The sequence below is a fragment of the Thamnophis sirtalis genome, unplaced genomic scaffold (assembly GCF_051295495.1).
Source record: "Thamnophis sirtalis isolate CommonGarterSnake01/CBP01778 unplaced genomic scaffold, rThaSir2_p1.2 scaffold_8, whole genome shotgun sequence".
NCBI lineage: Eukaryota > Metazoa > Chordata > Lepidosauria > Squamata > Natricidae > Thamnophis > Thamnophis sirtalis.
In genome coordinates, this window is record NW_028261388.1 from 20,017,788 (window position 1) to 20,032,875 (window position 15,088).

The window sequence follows — 15,088 nt, forward strand, 5'->3', positions numbered from 1 at the left end:
AAACATCTCAGTTTAATAAACTTTGCTCCAGTTGCCATTATTTAGTCTTTTACATGCATAGATCCAAAATTCAAATAATACAGCAGATTCCTCAGAAAGAGTTGGAAGTCACAGCCCTGATTCTCTACATGAGCTTGAACTTCTGCATCGATGTAAAATAAGATGCAAGTCATTCCTGGTAATGTTTTTCTTTGCCATTAAATAGATTTCAGGGTTAAAATTAAGAAAGCTGCCTTATATCAAATCAAAAGCATTGTGGTTTGATCATTTGGGTTTGTAAACAAGAGTTTATGGCCCGTGCCATATGTAAATATTTATTGTAAGGCACAATTAAGCAAACTGTGCAACATGGGATATCATGCAGAATGTTGGTTGTTCTAGCTTAGGGGTGTCAAACGGGCCAGATGTGTCATGGCCGGGCCACGCCCACCCCAGCTCTGTGAAACATCCCAAAACATCATATGATGACAAAGTGACGTGTCGAGTTTGACACCTGTTTTCTAGGGTATCAGTGGCCAGCTAATAGCAACAGCTCTCCGGGTTTTCAGAAATAGATCTTCCTCTGCCCTACATTAAGATGTCAGGGATTAAACCAAAGGCCTTTTGCTTGCAAAGTTATTGTCAGGCTTGGAAGCCATCTTTTACAGTGGGCCTCAAGCCTGCCACATGTTCTACTGTGGGAAACCGGGAGGGGAGAATTGTGTGGGGCATAAGAGCTGTATAGTCAAAATAACATTCTTTCTCAGAAAGTCAAGGTCATTTGCCTTGGCACCTGGAGGGGAACCTCCCTGTCCTGCAATGAGGAATCTCGCTGTCCCACAATCTCGTTGTGGGACAGTGACTGATTGGACCATGTGATGGACATGTGGGTGCTGGGCACAGTCTTGAACTTTTGACTGGGTGAGGAAAACCAGAAAGCTCTCAGATTCGGGTTTTCCCAGATGTGCCAACATGGCTCTTCTAATAAACTGGAACTTTGAGGAATCTCTAGCCTTGGACTCTTATTTTATTGAGGATGCTATTTGGAACCCTGACAGTTATGCTTAAACTACATTTCATTAATAACATTTATTGCCCAGTATTATTGCCTGCACTATTGTTTGTAAGATCATATTTTTGTAAGCAATTGAAACATTATTTCACAGGACATTTTTACTGTTTCGGTTGGAAACTTGCCGCCTTCAACAAAAGTGCTCATCAAGATCACCTACATCACGGAGCTCAGTTATGAAAATGGGAATCTTTGCTTTCACTTGCCAGCTGCTGTAGCTCCTTGGCAACAAGACAAAGCATTAAATGAAAACACACAGGTCGGTATGCTTTCACTAAGATGTTGCTAATTAAGTTTGCTAATGAGCTTCTGGTTTAATGAAATGCCTCATTTATTCTTCTTTTAAGACAGCTGAAGGAGACATGGTTGACTGCAGGAGTGGGTTGTTGCCGGGATTACTGCCGGCTCGGTGCGCAAAAAATTGCACATGCGCATTTGCACCTAAAAAGGTCTGCGCATGCGCAAAACATTAAAAGGGGGGGATACATTTCTGCAATGAAAATTGTTCTGTGCATGCGCAGAACCAAAAATAAAAATGGTGCCGCCATAGGAGAACCTGTTTGGGGGTTTCAGCGACCCAGATTGCCAAGTTACTGCCAGTTTGGCCAAACTGGGCCAAACCAATAGGAACCCACCTCTGGTTGACTGCTATAAAGTGTCAAAACTATGAACCTTACTGTGCTTAATGAAATGGTTTGTGGTTATAACCACAAGCAAATTATCTTTATAGTAGTTTACTTTGTTATGGATTTAATATGCTTAACAGGAGGAATGTGACTTTGAAGAAGCCCTAAAAATGTAATTTATTGATTTATTTAATGTAAACTTTGAAGCTTTAGGGTTGCCATATGTATTGAATATCAGCTTTTCTGGTAACTCTCTCTTGTATTGGAAAATCCAAAGTAATCAATAAAAGAAGGAAAAAGTTTTACTAAAATACCCTTGCCAAGATAAATGTTATCTTCCAGAGCATGATGTTTCATATCTTTGTCTTTTGACCAGGACTCAGTAAGGAAAATTTGCATTAGACAAACAGAAGCAAAAAGGTGAGTTAGTAAACTGCCACAGTGTTCTTATTTGCACGTTAAAACTTAGATAGAGGTAATCCTCAAGGTTACTAGGGACTCAGGAAATATTATTTATGACCTATCCTTAAAGTTATCATTGTTGTGACACCCCTGCAGTCAATGATCACATTTCAGGTGCTTGGCAATCTCTTCACACCTATGACTGTTTGTCAAGCATTCTATGATCATGTGATTGTAATCTTCTCTGCTGGCTTCTCCAAAAAGTCAGTGGGGAAGCCAGCAGGAAAAGTTGCAGGCTGCTGCCTCCTGCAAAATGATTCCCAATCTCCTCCATGTACTTGGGAGAGAGAGGACATGTGGGGACTGGAGAAAGAAAGATCTTCAGGATTCAAACTTTTATCCAGCCCAATATTGGAGTTTCTCGCCACCCCTTGCGCAGAAGAGAACTCCAGCAGTGAGCTGGAGAAAAGAAGCTCACATCCTGAAGATTCGAGCTTCTTTCCACCCTTTCTAACATTCAGAAACATCGTGAGATGTGGCACTCATCATATGATTGTTCTGAAGCAGGGGTGTCAAACTCAAAGCCCATAGGCTGGATCTGTCCTGTGGGGTGTTTAGATCTGGCCTGGAAACAGTGAAGGACTGTCACGGATTGCCTCTGCCAGCAAAAATGGCACAAAGTTGCAGGAGGCCGTCGCAGCTGAAAACGGAGCTTGGGAGCCTGTTTTCGCTGACAGATCACTCAGGCCACCACAGGTGCCCCCGACACAAGTGACGTCAAGCTGGCCACCCCGGCCCCCTGAGGTCAAACACAACTCTGATGCAGCCCTCAGTGAAATTGAGTTTGGCACCCCTGTTCTGAAAGCTTGGTGAGTGGGTAACTAAATGGTAGATAGACAAACTGTTTGACTAAATGATTGAATAATGATTTTTTTTCCTAAGAGAAAAAATATAAAAAACCTGCCTTTCATTGCAACCCAAAATATGTTTCTCTGAATGGGATATCTGCTTAATTATTTATCTGAGCATCTCAGCTATTTATTAACATTCTGTATCTTTCCTAAAATCCTTTAACTTCCATTAACTTTCCTTGGTATATTATAGAAGTGATTTACCATTGTCAACTTTCATCTTTCTAGTCTAGCCGGCAGCCCATAGTGTCTCTCCAAAACATAAACAGTTACATGATGTGGCTGCTAATCTTTCATATCTGGGTCCTTTAATTGATTTTTTAAAGAAAAAAAATATTCCTACTTATCTAAGTTTGTGTTATGTCTTAGCTGCATCCTAAACTGTATGTGAATTCTGTTTATCTTATGACAGAGTGTTCAGCTTAGAAATGTCTATTGAAATGCCCTTCAAAATCAATAACATTAGTAGTTGGACACATCAGCTTAAAATAAAGGTAAGTACATTGCTTAATGCAACATTAACATATAAATAGCTTGAAAAACTATGAAACCAGGCTCTGCACAATTTCATCAAAATAAATCCTTGTCTGGCACTACTGCACTGGGTTTTGTATTAGGCAGCCTTCCCAGAATAATTCCTTTTGCTTCCAAGGTTAGACTGTGAATGTTGTTGCTAAATTATTATCACCTTATCACAAGAGAAAGATATCAACAGCCTTGTGGGGCCCTCTAGGGCAGAAGCTTTCAAACTTTCTCAGGCTGCAGAACCTGTTATTAAATTTCCTAGTTGATAATCAAAAGGGTAGTTAGTTTAATCAGCTGCAGTGATTAAAAAATTGGCTGTGTTCAAACGACTCTTTTTCTTAGTTGCTCTTATTGTCTTCTGGAACCTCATCACATTAATCAACTAGACACTGTTTGAAAAACATTGCTCTAGTGTTTTTAGAATTTAAAAAAAATGAAAATCTAAAGAGATAATTCCTACTTCATCAAGTATGTGGGTGAAGAAGTATAAAGAGAATAGAGGACAAGATTTCAGGATTGTAAAGTCCTATTTTGTAAGATTTTGTGCTCACACACTTTTATTAGGGCCCGTAGCTAGGCAGATATGTCTGAAAAGATCAGGTTGCAATAATTTAGGTTGTCTTACTGCATTTTTTAATTTTTTCTTTCTTGCATATTCCCTTAATTTAGAAAACAGATTGCAAAGCAGTGGTTTCCACAACTGAAGGCAGTTTATTGGATGCTAGTGGCTTTTCGATGGAAATCTTGATTGGCGATGTATATTTGCCCAGAATGTGGGTAGAAAAACATCCAGATGAAGAGAGCGAGGTGATTTTTTAAAATTATTTTTAAATATCATGATATATAACTGGACCAAACTGGACATTTTATTAAGTATGTCTTTGCTTTTAAAACTTTGTATGTATCTGCAGGGTGTGTTTGAGAAGTCAAAGAGGAGCAAAGAGGAACTTTCTTTGCTGCATGGAAAAAAATGACTCATTTTTCACATTTATGACTGTTGCAGCATCCTGATGGTTACGTGATTTATGTTTGGATGCTTAACAATTGGTTCATATTTGTGATGGTTGCAATGTCACGGAATCCTGTGAGCCTCTTTCCCCACCTTCTGACAAGCAAAGTCAATGGTTTGAAACCATGTTACTAATTTAACGACTGCTGTGATTCACTTAACAAAGGTGGCAAGAAAAGTCTTATGACTGGACAAAACTCACTCAACAAATTTCTCACTTAGCAACATAAATTCTGGGCTCCATTGCGGTCGTCAGTTGAGGACAACCTGTACTGCTTGCTTTTTCCTGATTAGAAAAATCTAAGTCCAGCTTGGATACAGTGCCATCTGCAAGAAACGTTTAGTTCCCTCCAAGAATTCCTGAGCAGCTGGCATACAACAATAAGTGAGAGAGCGTTAGTTAGTAGCATTAAGCCACCAGCCCTCCATCTACTACCTAGTTCAATTGCATACAAGCAATCCTTGGTTATTTGGCTCATTCATTAAATGACCATTTGGATTTACAATAGCTTCGGAAAAGATCTTTATGGCTCGCAAAGCATTTCCAACTATCATAAAACATGTCCTTTTATATGTGTTTGTGTTTCAGGCACTTGGCAACTGGCTCATATAGTCCCTGTCCTACGGTCCCCATCTATTTGTTGTATTCATTTCTTTCATTTATATCCATGTTTATATTTATACCTGCTATCTTGTACATGTTTGACAAACTAATAAATATAATAAATACAATACAATTTACGACCAGTTGCAGCAACCCATGGTTAAACGATTGTGATTTGCAATACTTTCTGCTGGTTTCCAGCATATTTTTTTTGCTGGTTTCCTAGCAAAAAAACACTCCTTTGGGAGAGTGGATTCAGATTTGCCACCTCATGATTCACTTAACAACCACAGTAAAAGCAGTCAAAAACTCAAGTCTAGTCATCCGGTTCCTCAATTTGCAACCACAGTGAGGTACAATCAGTCCCAATTGTGGTTGTAAGTTGAGGACTTCCTGAATTCAGAGAGATTTTCAGGATGCTGAATTTGTGACACTCCAGCGTTCTGACAAATCACTTGTCTGTCACTGAACCATAACAAATGCCAGATTTTGTCACCTGTGATGAGTCTTCTGCCTTGTCTGGCATCTGCTTGTCATTTATGATGGATACTTTTCAGTGGTGGGTTCTGGATTCCGGTGCAACTGGTACGGTGCAACGGAGCCCGGCGTCCACCACATGAACACGAGCACACAAGTGCAGCGCACGCATGCGTCCTTACCTCCTTTAATGTTCCAGCTGTTCGGCGGAGCGTCACACAGGCGCCGTGCGCTCCATGCACGGAGGTGCAAGCACCTAAGAGCTCAAATACCAGTAAGGAGCACGGATGGGCAGATAGACCCTCCCGAGCACCATACCGGAACGGTACCCGGTGTTCCCGGCAGACACCGGTACACTCGTACCGGGACGTACCGGTCGCAACCCACCACTGAGCTTTTGGTTGATATTTTTCCCCATTTCCTTCCTTTTAGGCCTGTATGCTTGTATTTCAACCAGAGTTTGAAGTTCCATTTGATCATTTAAGCCTCCAAGGTGAAGCTGTCATCTGCCTAGATTGCTCCAATTCCATGGCCGGTTCAGCAATCCAGCAAGCCAAGGAGATTGCATTACATGCTCTAAACTCATGTCATTTGACAAGAAAAATAAGTGTACTCAAATTTGGGACAAGTAAGACTTCTTTATGGAATTAATTATGTCACCTTTTCTATTCTTTGCTTTGGTATAGGTAGTCTTCAACTTACAAAAATTCATTTAGTGACTGTTCAAAGTTACCTCAGAAAAATGACTTTTTTCATGCTTATGACAATTGCAGTATCCCCATTGTCACATGATCAAAATTTGGACGGTTGGCAACTGGCATGATCGCAGTGTCCTGGGATCAAGTGATCACTTTTTGCAACCTTCTGACAAGCACAGTCAATGGGGAAGCCAGATTCACTTAGCAACCATGTTACTAACTTAACAACTGCAGTGATTCACTTAACCATTGGGGCAAGAAGGCCACAAAAGTCACTTAATAACTGTCTTGCTTAGCAACAGAAATGTTGGGCTCAACTGCGGTCATAAGTTGAAGACTACCCATATATTCTTTAGAGCAGGGGTCCTCAAACTTTTTAAACGGGATCAATTCACATCAGACTGTTGGGGGCTGGACCATCTGGGTGGGTGTAACTAGATGGTCATGTGACTGGGTGGGCGTGGCCAATTTAGCAGTCCATTTTGCCTTTGTTCTTGCTGTACTTGCCCCTTCCCTACTCACCCACCGGCCCTGGATCATATGGCTGTGAAAAAACATCCTGAAAGGTGTTTTTAAAGCAATAGCAATAGCAGTTCGACTTATATACCACTTCATAGGGCTTTCAGCCCTCTCTAAGCGGTTTACAGAGTCAGCATATTTCCCCCACAGTCTGGGTCCTCAGCATATTTAAAGACTTTTAAAGCACTACTTTACAAGCTGGCAGCAGAGCTGCTTTGCAAGCCAGCAGCATCCCCTTCCCTACTCACCCACCGGCCCTGGATCACGTGACTGCACTGGCCAGATCACCCCTCAGTCAGCTGGCCCTCCTCAGCACCCTTCAGCCTTACCTTCGGCAGCAGTGGTTTGATCAGAAGTGCAGCTCAGCTGGTGAAATAATTAACCAGAAGTGCAACTGGAGTGGATGCTTGCTGCAAGATAAGGTTGAAGGTCAGGGCAGGGGGCAGAGCTGAATCCCACCACTCCGCGGTGTGGTGGGATACTTTGCATTGGTGGGCCGTATCCAGCCCACAGGCCGTAGTTTGAGAATCGGTGCTTTAGAGGTCTGTCCAGTGTCCATGCAGATTTTTTGAATCATCATTTGATCATCCTACAATTACCCAGGACTAAGCTCTATGTTATCAATGAAATTTATTTCTGAATTATGGAATTATGCTTTGAATTTCACATCTGTAATTATGATAACTTAATGTCTAATAAATATATATTATTTATATATTATTATATGTAACACTTTTTGCCCTTCTATAGATTTTGTAGAACTTTGTTCCAATCTTGATGATTCTCCTATGGATTCTGTAGCTTTGAAAGAATTTATCACAGTAAGTTTATTATTAGACAAGGAATACCAATTGTCTAGTATCCCAAGGTTGGGATATAGTTCCATAAAATTACAATCCTAAACTTCCAGTTATGGTCAGTTATGGGACTTGAGATTTAACGCATCTGGACGATGATGATCTTAATTTAGCTTTTATGAGAGAGTGTTGTGGCTGTTGAGGAGTTTTTTAATCTGTTTTTGTGTATTTTGTTGTTGTCTTGTTTTGTTTTCTTTGTATTCCTCCCTTTCCCTATCGGTTTGTTAGCCGCCCTGAGTCCCTTTGGGAATAGGGTGGCATACAAGTTTAATAAACTGAACTGAACTGAACTGAACTATTTTTAATTTTTAGTCAGCTACAGCTACAATGGGAGAGTCAAACTTATGGAAGGTACTGCATTATCTGAGTTTGCTTTACCCAACTAAAAGCAAGCGCAATATTATTCTTATATCTGATGGACACATTCAGTATGAAGACGTTATCCTGGAGGTGGTGAAGAAAAATACACTGCACACCCGAATATTCACATGTGGAGTGAGGTAAGTGCAAAGTCGATGAAAACTGACATCCGAACAGAATTACAAAGCATATTTGACCTGGTAAATTATAGGGCAGTGTTCCTCTGTCTCAACAGTTTTAAGATGTGTGGAATTCAGCTGCCAGAATTCTCTAGCCAGCATCCCCTAACTAGTCTGAGAATTGAAATCTATGCATTTAAAAGTTGCTGAGGTTGAGAAACATTGCTATAGGGCCCTCAGTGAAACTCTATTTCACTGAGAACCACATCAAGGTTGTGTTTGACCTCTGGGGGCCAGGGTGGGCGTGGCCAGCCCGACATCACTCATCTCAGGGGGCACCTGTGGTGACCCGAGTGCTCTGCCAGCGAAAGCGGGCTCCCGAGCTCTGTGTATGTCTGAGACGGCCTCCTGCAACCCTCTGCCAGTGAAAATGGAGTTGTGAAGGGCAGCCCTCCCGAGCTCCATTTTCACTGGCAGAAGCACCATGGACAGGTCCTTTGCTGTTTCCAGGATGGCCCCGTGGACCAGATCTAAGCATCCTATGGGCCAGGCCCCGGTCCTTGATTTTGACCCCCTTCTATAGGGCAACAATAGAGATTTTACAGATAGGCAAAAGCACCCTTTTAACATAAGACAAATAGGTGAAGTTATATTAGCCCTGTCTGGTAGTCCAGACAAAAAGCACAACCAGGAATACAATCTTCATTGTAAGGTTACATTAACAGTATCTTGCAAGACTGAAAGTATTTCTCTCCCCCCTCTCCTTTTACTCTCCAGAAAAGTAGTGGGGGGGGGGGTTGCTTCTGAAATGCTTCCCACGTCATCATTCCTTCTGTGGCTGACAACTTTTTCACTTGCCAGTTGTCCAGTCTGTGGCTCTCTTTCCTACCTACAAGATCAGTCTCACATATCATTAATCCTTGCCGTTTTTTCTGACCTTTTTGTTCCCACTCTTTGGATGCTCAACGTATGCTAGTACAATTTACAGTAAATTTGATGTGTGCCCTAATGTAACCATAAAGGAGTCCCTGCGTATTTTATTCCGCTAGCTGTGACCAACTTTAGTGGGCAGGGCTCATTTCCGTTTCAAGGTCATTGAGCCAGCATTGTCCGAAGACATTTCCACAATCATGTGGCCAGTGTGACATCATGTTGCTGGGCGGAGTGTGAGGCAATACACAAAGCGCTGTAACTATGCCCAGTATATATTGCATATAGCCATGATGGCGAAGCTATGGCACGTGTGGAGCCATTTCTGAGGCACGCGAGGCGTTGCCTTGTCAGCTCCAGCGCATGCTGGCCTGCTGATTTTTGCCCTTGATTTTTGGCAGTTTTTCACTCTCCGGAGGCTTCCCTGTCCATTCAGGAATGGACTTTCAGTTTGCACATTGGGCTGTTTTTCAGCCTCTGGAGGCTTCAGGGAAATGGGCCATCTCCGGCCTCTGGAGAGTGTTTGGGGGGGGGGGGCAGGGGAGGCCATTTTCATCCTTCCCAGGCTCCAAGAAAGGGGGGGGTTTGTCAAGCACGCATGCACAGGGCTAAGGCACAGGGGGCATTAAATTATGGGGGTGGGCATGCAAGTGTGTGTGATAGCACATGCGCGTGTGCTTTTGGCACCCAAGGCAAAAAAGGTTTGCCATCACTGGCATATAACATTCATGTTTTCCTGCTCAGATTTGAGTCTCTATTCCAGACTTTTATATATTGTAAATCTTTACAAATCATCTTAGTCCTACAGCAAATCGTCACGTGCTGAGAACTTTATCCCACTATGGAGCTGGAGCTTTTGAATATTTCGATGTGAAATCAAAATATAACTGGGAGAAAAAGGCAAGTATATTTTAGTATTTTTTATAAGCAGCAATCAGCTGGGGAATGGGTTACATTACTTAATATACTTATTAGTTACTTTTCAGGGCACTTCCATAGTACAATGTTCCCTTTTCCTAGTCTCTACGGAACAATTTGAAGGCAACCTGCCATCATTTTAATGTGGGTCCTTCAAAGTCCAAGAACAGACAGGGGCATCATAAGCTAAATCTTGCTCTTCTTCCTGCCAATCAGCAGTGTCCCATCTAGAATAGTACAACTTTGGAATGCAACAATATATCAATCCTCGTCATGCAATAAGAAAAAAAGAATGAAATTAATTGCAATCCTAATTTTACATTTCTACATTGTTAAGTGTATTTGTATCATTGTTTGAAAATAATATTAGCATTTCTTATTTAAAAAAAACAATTGCAAAGCACCAAGAGGTTATTACTCTATTGCAGTTCAGCCCAGCCTCTTTCACACAGTTGTTGTGGGTGTAAGATGACAGGAGAACCCCATATGTACTATCTAAAGCTACAAGAAAAAAGAGTACAACAAAATAAACATCTCTTGATGGGAAAACAATTGTTTTTTGTCACCAGGGTTTTTCCCACTATAGGTAGTCCTTACTTAATGATCACAGCTTGGACTCACTAAGCAACAAGGTCATTAAGTTAGACATCAGTGAGCATGACTTGTGACTTTACTGGTCTTTTCCATTGAATCTGTTTGTCAGAAGCCAATTGTGAAGTGTACAAAGGTGCTTTTTCAGGAGGCAACTGGACTTCAGTACCTGTCTTCAACAGTGAAGGGACACAGGGTGGAAAACATCCTGCAGCCAAGAAGGCTACACACCCATTTGCACTGCTCAGGTGACCCTGAGGACAGAGATGAACCTCCAAGTGGCCTCAACAACTCTCTAAAAGAATGCAAATGACAAGAGATCTTCAAGGAATGTAAATCTTTCCATTCCCCACCATCTAGTCAGAGCTGAAGAAGCTTCTTGGATGAGAAGCGAAATGTCTTCAAAGAAAAAACAGAAAGTCCTGTTGTCTCTTGAAAAAGCACCTTTGGGATAACCGTGACCCGGATGACTGAGAATCTCCATAGACTTATACAAATGGCAAACACCAGCTAGCAGTCAGAAGGCATGATGAAAACTCCTTAATTTCATAACACATAGACAGACTTAACTGTAGCTCCAACTGGGAAACTGAGAGATGAAGCTAAATCAAAAAATGCTACAGAGTTCCTGGAAGTTTGGCACAAATCAGCTATCAACAGGTACATGGAAATAAACAACATTTACGCAACATTCAAAAGATACAATAAAAAAAAACCTAAAAAGGAAAAAAAACAAAATCACAGCTCCTCACCAACAATCAATACGCAGATAATTAGAGATTTCACCAGGCAATCAAACAGAAAACAATAATCAAGGAACTACCAAGGAGACAAACAGACAAATATTACCCCAATTAAGATGAAATATTACCCCAATTAAGAAGAAAACCACATGCTTATTTGTACCCTATAACTATCATTAACTGCTGTACCTTATGATTCTTGACGGATGTATATTGACTATTTATGTACACTGAGAGCTTATGCATCAAAGACAAATTCCTTGGGTGTTCAGTCGCACTTGGCCAATAAAGAATTCTATTCTATCCCCATGAACACTGATAGCAAGCTATTCTTATATTAACAAGAAGCAAACCCCACTCCCTTCTAGCACTGAAATACAATCTTATACAATAGCAGAGTTGGAAGGGACCTTGGAGATCTTCTAGTCCAGTGTTTTTCAACCTTTTTTGTGCAAAGGCACACTTTTTTCATGAAAAAAATCACGAGGCACACCACCATTAGAAAATGTTAAAAAAATTTAACTCTGCGCCTATATTGACTATATATAAAGTAATTTTCCCACGGCACACCTTACACTATGTCACGGCACACTAGTGTGCCGCGGCACAGTGGTTGAAAAACACTGTTCTAGTCCAACCCCCTGCTTAGGCAGGAAACCCTATACCATTTCAGACAAATGGCTATCCAACATCTTCTTAAAGACCTCCAGTGTTGGGGCACTCACAACTTCTGGAGGCAAGCTGTTCCACTGATTAATTGTAACAGTCAGGAAATGTCTCCACAGTTCTAAGTTGCTTCTCTCCTTGATTAGTTTCCACCCATTGCTTCTTCTACACTCAGGAGCTTTGAAGAATAGTTTGACTCCCTCTTCTTTGTGGCAACCCCTGAGATATTGGAACACCGCTATCATGTCTCCCCTAGTCCATCTTTCTATTAAACTAGACATGTTACATAACCAGGTAACAAAACATCGGCAATCAATCAAAAGAGCATCAAAGGACTCTCTGGGAAAAATATTTTTAGCCCTTTCCATTTTTTACAATTCATGTTATCAAATTCAAGACTCTAGACTAATTAATTAAAAAAATATGGATGTGATTAAATCACTTGATGAAATTCCCTGTAAGACAGCATTTCTTCATATTTGGTCTAGTTTGTTGTACTACTCTATGTAAAATGATTTAACCAACGGAACAAATACTAATTTTCTGTTTCCATCTCTATGCAGGTGAAAAGCCAGACAACTAGAATGTTTTCTCCACAATGCAGTTCTATTTCCATTGAATGGCAGACTTATGATGCAGATAATTATGACCTTACTTTTACCCCTTCTCAGATATGTGCTCTATTTAACCACGAGCGTCTTCTGGTCTATGGATTTATCATCAATTGCACAGAGGTAAAAAGCTGTCCAAAGAACCTTCTCTCGCCTTTCCATTTTGAAAATTTATATATTGCCAGTATCGCTTTCATATGAATGAAAAATGCATTTAATTTAAATAATAATTTAATTTAATCTAAATTACATAATACATATAATTTAAAATATGTGGATTTTCAAAAAAAAAGAACCAATCAGAAAACCAATAAAGAATTTTCTATAGTCAGAAAAGCAATAGAATCAGGAATAGAAAAACAGAAAAAATACAAAAGCTATGAATATCACACTTTCCAGACGTCCACTGAGTTGGAGAGCTATAAAGATAATCTAATCCAATCTTCTATGATATGGAAGAAAACCAAATTTAAATCATCCTCAAGAGGTAATTGTCCAGAGACATAGACTATTTCATTATTACACACATTTTCCATCAGGAAGTTTTATCTTATATTTAAGAAGATCTATGCATGCAAATTATACTTATTATGATCCTGGTTTCTGTAACAATAGGAAATTGTTTATGATCAACTCCTGTATGGTATCCTTTTATACGGTACATCCGAACATTGATATTATGACTCCCCTCAGTTTTCTTTTCTGTAGACTAAAAATCCTAACTTCTGTAATGGCCCACCAGCAGCTAGCAGAGCTGGCAACAGAGTCGGACAGTGAGGCGGTTGGGGAGGAGAATGTGCCAGTCCTGGAGGCTGGGGAAGGCTTGGACGAGGGGTCTCCATCGGAGGGGCCTAAGGAGCTAGACAGTAGTGAGGCAGAGGAACAGCTAGAGCCTGTTTCCAGTGTGCGCATGCGCAGAACTGCCAGAAGAAAAAAAGAAATCTGGGTAGACTTAAGAGTAAATTCACAGGTAGAAGATGATTGGCCCCTCCCATAGGAAATAAAAGCGGAGTGAAAGGGGAGTGGGCTTTTGCAGGAAACAATTCAGTCGGTCAGTTGTTAGATTCGCTTCAGGAGTGTGAAGATCTGTCGGTGCATCTCAGAGACTCTGTGCCCAGTCTTTCCTTGCACAGCGTCTCATTTGGAAAATATTTACATGGCAGCTTTCCAAAATAGATAAGTCTGTAGTCACAAATATTCCTTTGAAAGATTATTTGCCGGGCCTTGCTGAATATGAATGAGAAGAATTCACATTTGTTTAATTAAAGGGTTTTTTGTTGGACTCTGCCTCGTGCTTTTTGGGGAAGCCTAGGTCAAAACAGCTTCCTTCAGCCTATCCTTATAGAACATAGCCTCACATTTGTTTAGTGTATTTGTAGCCTTCCTCTGAAGCGGTTCTAACCAATCAATATCTTTCTCAGAATATGCCTGGAAATGTACATGGTACCCCGGCTGTTGTCTCAACTGTGCAAAACAAAGGAGAATAAAGAATTCACACATCTTAATATGTAGTGAACAAATTAGATTGCTTGTATAGTAAACCTTTTTAATATTGTAAGCCACCCAGTTACCCTATGGTAGGATGGGCGGCTAATGAATTGTACAAATAATAAATAAATAAAACCATATAATTGCAAATAACAGAGGTTATAACATGGCTTAGCATTATCACATGCTGTTTATGTCCATGAGCTGTATTAAGCAAAACAATAGATCAAGCATAGAATTAAACTTGGAATTCCTGAAGCAATGGAAAACTATAGAAAATGTTGTATTTTCGAGTAGCATCCTCAATCTGAAAATACTCTTCCACTTGCTACCATAACATTTTAATTCATGGTGATGTCAGCCATTGATTTGAGCTTCAGAATGTATCAGGTTCAAGGCAGGGGTGAAATTCAGCAGGTTCTGACAGGTTCTGGAGAACCGGTAGTGGAAATTTTGAGTAGTTTGAAGAACCGGCAAATACCACTTCTGGCTGTTCCCAGAGTGGGGTGGGAATGGAGATTTTGCAGTATCCTTCCCCTGCCACACCCACCAAGCCATGCTCAAAGAACCAATAGTAAAAATTGAATTTCACCACTGGTTTAAGGTAGTTTTGAATTTACACATTTCAGCTGCTTTCATTTTTCTGCTCTGATCTACTCTACAGCAATATATGACTTAAAACAATAGTATATGTTAGTTAGAGTGTTTGTTTAAAAATTAAAAAGTTAGATCAAGCTCTAGTTAATGCAAAGACTGCTTTGAAATTCCATAACCATTGTTTTATATTTTACCTTGCCCAACAATCTCAAACCTTGGTAAATGAAACAGCCATTATTATTGTCCTAGAGCAGTGATGGCGAACCTATGGCATGCGTGCCACAGGTGACACGCGGAGCCATTTCTCAGGGCATGCAAGGCGCTGCCCTGTCAGCTGGCCAGCGTGCATGCGTGCACTGGCCAGCTGAGTTCACCTTTTTTTAAAG

General features: G+C 40.7%; 1 protein-coding gene across 2 annotated transcripts in view; it reads left to right on the forward strand.

Moving 5' to 3' along the window:
* The window catches only part of PARP4 (poly(ADP-ribose) polymerase family member 4), a 57,688-nt gene that overhangs the window by 24,098 nt on the left and 18,502 nt on the right, over positions 1–15,088 (forward strand). For both annotated transcript variants that reach the window (XM_087721206.1, XM_087721207.1), the window contains exons 17-25: positions 1,146–1,310; positions 2,054–2,097; positions 3,403–3,484; positions 4,185–4,322; positions 6,038–6,233; positions 7,573–7,643; positions 7,992–8,179; positions 9,889–9,988; positions 12,570–12,740. In XM_087721206.1, coding sequence (XP_087577332.1) covers positions 1,146–1,310; positions 2,054–2,097; positions 3,403–3,484; positions 4,185–4,322; positions 6,038–6,233; positions 7,573–7,643; positions 7,992–8,179; positions 9,889–9,988; positions 12,570–12,740 — 1,155 coding nt within the window. The remainder of the gene's footprint in view (positions 1–1,145; positions 1,311–2,053; positions 2,098–3,402; positions 3,485–4,184; positions 4,323–6,037; positions 6,234–7,572; positions 7,644–7,991; positions 8,180–9,888; positions 9,989–12,569; positions 12,741–15,088) is intronic.